Here is a 6,365-nt window from a genome sequence, read left to right as displayed (position 1 = left end):
AAGGTCTCGACTCCTGGCCGGAAGCCTCCAGTTTGACCAAAACCACCGTATATGTGGGTTTAGTGACTGATAATTCAGTAGGGCCCAAATGCTTTCTCGGGTGAAAAGTGGAAGCTTAGAGATATAATACCAGTTGAAATGTCGTCCTCGTCATCTGTCCATGATTGAATATTACGCGAACCGAACCAAAATAGTTGAAGTAATACTTTAAAAACAGGATTTTAATATAAACAAAGCTTCGGAATGCAACTAAATCAGCCCTAAACAAAAGCTTCTTGAAATAAAAATATTGAGTTTTATTAATTAATTGTTTAAACTTAATTATAAAAACCCTTCAAAAACGATTGTTATGAAAATATGAAACTCTCTTTAGGTATGGTGTTATTAATTTCATTATATTGAATGGTTAGCACACATGTTTCTAGGAATTTGTCAAAAGCTGTATCGATATATTCCATATTTCTGAATCCCTGTTCGAAGTTAGTGTTAAAAATGAGGAAAGTTGATTTTCTTGGGAAAACTGTAGCGCCCTAAGAATATTGTATAATTGTTCTCTATAAGTGTGAATAACATTATTCATTCGAAATTATTTTAATCTTGCGGAACAAATTGGCATATTCAAAACTTCCTGCCCGCATTTAGTGAAAGTGAATCCACCCACTCAGTGAAAATCGTCGATTAAAAAAGGAAGAAAATACTTTCCATAATAAATTAACATCTTTTAAGTTTCGTTTTGAAGAAAAGAAGATGAGTCTGTAGCTGTCAGTAATCTCGCGGTGGTTTAGGACGGGGACCAGAAGGAAATGGATCATTGCGCATATTATTAATATTGTCATAGCTTTGTGCAATATAAAAGGCGAGTGCTCTGTCCTGAGAACACTACACTCAGTTTCGCATTTAATTGTAGCAATCGTATTCTTCTCTACAAAACTGATTGGCGTAAGTAGTATAGGAGGAATGGATATGAAGGTAAGACTTTCTTTGATGAAGTGAATAGTATAAATATGAGTTTTGTCGCGTGAGATAATAATATTTAAAAAGAATTAAAATCTTATAATTTAATTTTTAGTTCATCCGTTTTAAAGCATCACTTTGCCTGAAAATTCGTTTCAAGAATTCATAGCATGAGAAATACATTTGAAATTTTTTCCAGCATATAGTATTCTGAAATGGCAATCATTTGATCATTGTCTAATTCCATTTGTTACACTCTGATTCCCTCAGATAAATCGCAGAAAAGATAAAATTTATCATTCATATTAAATATAATAATAGGCGTAAACAAGTGAAATCAATTCACAGCGGCACATTCATATGACCAAATTTTGAGCGCATGAGATAGTTATTACGTAATATCTAATCTCAAATTTGTTTCACTATACTGTCTTTTTTTATTATTTTTACTATAAGATTCGTAATAAATTCAAAAACTGAATTGGTGCGCCTTACTTCACAAGAATTGGATGGACATGAATGGACCAGACTTGTATAAAATTGTAGAACGCTTTGATAAACACGGCATTTTTTACATTTTTTTTTTGAAAAAAAAAATTGTATTTTTGATTTCCTAAATTGGTTTTTCTCTGTTTCTTTTAAAAAATTAAAGATGTTTTAGAAAAATACTCATTAAAGAGTAGAGTTTTAGTTACTACGGTTTTAAATGTAATTGTTTCCCCCCATGACTGATTTTTGCACACATTCACGGAAATTTTCCTCAACGGCCCCTCACAATGTTTCAAAATAAAAATTAAAAGGAAAAATATTTTGCATTCCAAAAATTTTTACTCAATTTCTCAATTTTTATAAGGAATCCTGTTTTGGTGTGCAAAATTTCAGAAATAATCATTTTTTAGAATAATCATTCAGAAATAATCATTCATTGTTCTTCAAAAGACTTTAAAGAAAGAGAAACGAAAGTGATGACCGGATTTAGAAAAAACAAACAGACATTCCTTAATAAATTTTAATCCGTCCCTAACTTGAATGACTGCTTTGTACCGCTCTTTTGTTGAGGTAAAAGAACTTACTTCTGAAAGAATATTGATTTTTGTTGTTTTCCAGCGGATCTCATCTTGATAAAAAGCATTTCACAGACCAGTATAATTCAAGTCATGAGAATACGCTAGCCACCATTTTAGAGATATTTTCGTTTTAAAGAACCTTCTCAATAGCACAGTTATGATGACTTGGCGAAAAATGAATTTCGTCCAAATGGCACTTTACAACAAGGAGAGAATCTTTTCTAACAGTAGTAATCATTCCATCAAATCTCATTCGTTCCAATGTCTCCACAGAATGATCGTGCTAGAATCCCATTGATGTTCATTTTTTGTTGTTGTTTAGGGGATAAAAATATTTTTTAAAAATCTATCTCTGTATATTTTGTACTGAGAGTATTTTTATCTATGAAACGACTCTCATCTGTGAAGAAGTGATTCCCCTGACGAGATGTCCAGTCTTTTCGCTCTTTGCACCGTTCTAAACGGCAGCACCTTTGGACAGCTGTCAGTGGAGTGCAGGATTCTGGACCGTGGGCGTATAAGCGTGATTTATATGGAAGGTTTTGGCAGCACAAATCCGCGACACTTGTACGCCCCTTGCAGTCTGCAGCTATTGTGTAATGTTTTTCGGTGATTGCTATAATTTACTTTTTAGCAAGCAGAGATGTATAACTATTCTTCATCGGTTCCTCACCTTGCCGATCACCACCAACTATTTTCACAAATGAACCTTCTGCATGGGAGAATTTTGTAGTTCATGAAACGAAACTTCGGTTGATTTCAAACTCTTGGTTAACACGCGCCACACTGAGTCCGTCTTCAAGTTTGTCGATCATCATAAAGGCTTCTAAGGAGTTCCATTTTTCTTTATGAAAATGAATTCAATTGATTTTACAGCGAATATTTTTAATAGTGCTTTTTTTTTATCTTTCTTGTGACTGCAATCTGGGTCCACGTGCACTGAATAATGCTCAAATCAACTGTGGTGTCTTGCGACTGATATTTACATATGAATCGCCTTTCTAATAGTTTGAATTGTAACTGTTCAGATCGAAACATTCCCATTTCGACAGTGTCATAGCTTTTTATCTGAAAATTATGTAGTTGCTTAAGTTTTGCATACCATTGTAAATGAACATGCTTAGCTTTAATTAAAGCTGTATAAGCGGAAGCCACAGATGTAAAACAAAAATATTCATGGTTTTCAGCTACAAAATTGTTTAACATATCTGTACCCATTATAATCGAGGAAAATAGTCTGTTTTCTTATATTCCTGCCAAGAGATTCTAAAAATTTATAATTTTAAGCAAATATTAATAATTTACTTTATATCACAGAAAATTAAAAAACAAGTTTTGTTTTTCAAGAAAAACGACTATTTTTAAAAAAGAAATTTTGAGGATTAATAACAATTTTACAAAAAGGAAACGAAATATGATTCTGAGGAATTTAAGAATCAAGTATTGATTAGATAAGAGTCACTACGTTAACTTCCTTTTCTTTCAACTTGGTAAAAGAGATGCATTGCATTAGATTCATTTCATGCGACTTGACATCTGCTCTGTCCATTGTCCAAAAAAAAAAATTACAAATATATAAATATAAAAATTTTGATATTTATAAAATATAATAAAAATATTTATAATTTTGATTAGAGCTTTAAAACCAAAGCTGTCGAAAGTTCAAATAATTCTTCTGATTCTTCAGTGGTCTCTAAAAAATATATAGTTACGTTACCATATATGATGTTAATTTAAAAAAAATGCATTTTTCGTTTATCAACTGAAGAGTGTACTTAAAAAAAAATTGGTCCGCTCTTTAATTAAATTAATTAATTTCATCGAATAACAAATGTAATTAACTATCTAAATTAAAAAACTTTTCTTTTCAGTCTTAGTTAATTCTAAATGGCATTTTGTGTTAAAACTCAATGTTAATTATTAGTTTTGTACAGATGAAAAAGTTGAAGAAAAATCAAGTAAATACAAAATTTCTTTTCACTTTTGGAACACATCTATAAAAAAATCATTTACAAATTATTTCCTTGGATGTAGAAACAGCACATCTGAAATAATAAATAAGTCGAGAAGTGTAAAATTAAACAGATATGAGAAATAACATGTTTTAAGTCAGATATGATTTTCAATTTGTCTTGTTTTTGAAATGTACTAGAAATCTCCTGCATGTGTTTTTAGAAATCATACAAGTAGAAATGCTTAAAGAAATATATTTAAATTTTGCCAAGGAAATCATTCATATTTCTAGAAAAACAGGCAACAGGTGGTCCATAAAATTTTAAGCATTTATCTTTGAAAGAAATTGACTCAAATTATGATCATGGTATCAAAAACATGAAAAATGATTTCTTGCTTAAGTTTGCACAGTCAATATTCTTTGTGAATATATTTTGTCTCTCAAAGGAATAAAAAGAAATCTGATTCAGTTCAAAGATGAAATATTTGCAAATAAACTAGCAATTTTGGAGGATGGAAAATAATTAGATTTTTTTAACATAAAAAAATAGTACACAGAGTAAACGAGAACAGTATATCCTGTTAAAACAATAGCTAATCAGATGGATATTATTTAAAATTTTATTCTTTTTGTAGGTAATTGCATTAATATTGCTGATGAGCCTTTATTCAGCCCACGGAGAGCAAACGAGGAAAATAGAAAAGAGATTTAGGGGCCATGACCACACATTCCCCAAACCTGAAGGCAGATTCAGCAAGGGTCAAGAAGGGCACACAGGTGGTGATGGAAGAGCTGGAAAAGTACTCATCATCCATGAAGTTGGACAATATGCTGGCCATGTCATATCGGCAGGAATTGGAGGTGGACATGGTGGAGGTCACGGTGGACACGGAAGTGGCCATGGTGGAAGTCACGGTATTGGCCACAGCGGGCATAAAGGTCTCGGAAGTGGCCATGTTGGGCTAGGAGGCAATCATGGATGGTTAGGAGGTGGACACGGTATTGGCCACAGCGGGCATAAAGGTCTCGGAAGTGGCCATGTTGGGCTAGGAGGCAATCATGGATGGTTAGGAGGTGGACACGGTATTGGCCACGGTGGACATGGCGCCAGTCATGGCGGACATGGAGTCCACAGTGCACATGGAGGCTATGGTGGACATGGAGGCAATAATGGGTGGTTAGGAGGTGGACATGGATCTGGCCAAGGCGGACATGGGGAAGGACATCATGGAGGAGAACATGAAAAAGTAATTATTGTTCCAGTTGTTAAAAATGTTAAAGTTGTAAAACATGTGCCTATTGTGCAAAATGTGCCAGTAGTACAGCATATTGCCGTTGTCGCGGGTAAAGGGGATGGAAATTTTCATGGAGGACTCGGAAATGGAGGAGGTAAAGGTGCATACGGAGGTGGAAATAATCGGAAATGGTAGTGAAAGAGAAAGTTTTAAAACTATTTTGTCATCAGAGCAGAAGAAATGTAAACTTCTGTCATACGAGGGCATTTTAGTACTTTTTCTTCATTACACATCTGTGATAAGTGCTTTGTATCTTTGTAAAATCTCTCTCCAAAATCTCCGTAATCATTTTATGGCAAGAATTCTTAAGGAAAGGCAATAAACATGATGGGAACAAGGGAGAAAAAATTTTTAAATCTTAAACCTGCTTTGTCTCACAGCTCTTTTACAACTAGAAAATAAAATTTAATTAAGCTAATCATGGTATTTCAATGAAATTCAGTTTGTTTTTACTTATAGATGATTAAGAATTTATTTACTTATTCCATTCTTATTCTTACGCAAAATTAATGAGTAATTTTTTTTCCAACGACAGGAGAGAAAGTTTCTGAATTTATCTTCGGAATCTTGGATTTATTTTGATTTTACAGTGTATCTCTTAAAATGCAGATATTTACAATCCTTTTGATATTGATCTGAAATAGAGTGCAAGAATTAGTTACTGGGAACTTGCGACTTTGTATTTTATCGATAACAATATTGCAGTTTGACTGAATGTTTATGAGCTAAATTGCATTTTGCTGTATTTTTTATTTTGTAATTTTTTTTCTTGCATACTTTTTGTTTGTATCATTTTTTTCGTAGCATCACTGGAATGTGAAATGAAAAGAATATTTCATTATAATAAATGTACCCTGTTTTAAATACTGTTGTCTTCAATTTTTTTAAAAAATAAAATAATATTTTACTGACAAAATATCGATTTTCATTGAATCAAATGTTTCGTATGAATGGATTTACTGTTCTAACATTTAAATATTTGGTTAAGTTTATGCATATGTATTTACATTCAAATTGGTAAGCATTAAATGTTGTTGAAAATGATTATTACACTTGATATTTAAGAACTTTATAAGCTAAGCTATTATATTTTAA

General features: G+C 32.3%; 1 protein-coding gene across 1 annotated transcript; it reads left to right on the top strand.

Moving 5' to 3' along the window:
* Window positions 1-2,448: 2,448 nt before the first annotated feature.
* On the top strand, window positions 2,449-5,405 carry LOC129987777 (uncharacterized). The gene is made up of 2 exons (XM_056095712.1): window positions 2,449-2,617; window positions 4,648-5,405. Exons 1-2 carry the CDS (start codon window positions 2,449-2,451, stop codon window positions 5,403-5,405), a joined length of 927 nt encoding a protein of 308 aa, XP_055951687.1.
* The last annotated feature ends 960 nt before the right edge of the window (window positions 5,406-6,365 follow it).

This window comes from Argiope bruennichi, chromosome 10 (genome assembly GCF_947563725.1).
Source record: "Argiope bruennichi chromosome 10, qqArgBrue1.1, whole genome shotgun sequence".
Taxonomy (NCBI): domain Eukaryota; kingdom Metazoa; phylum Arthropoda; class Arachnida; order Araneae; family Araneidae; genus Argiope; species Argiope bruennichi.
This window is presented reverse-complemented; position numbering and strand designations above follow the sequence as displayed.

Coding starts and splice junctions, on each gene's coding strand:
- LOC129987777 (XM_056095712.1), top strand. CDS start 2,449: ATGTCCAGTCTTTTCGCTCTTTGCACCGTTCTAAACGGCAGCACCTTT. Junction 2,618..4,647: donor TTGCAGTCTGCAGCTATTGT/GTAATGTTTTTC, acceptor GCCTTTATTCAG/CCCACGGAGAGCAAACGAGG.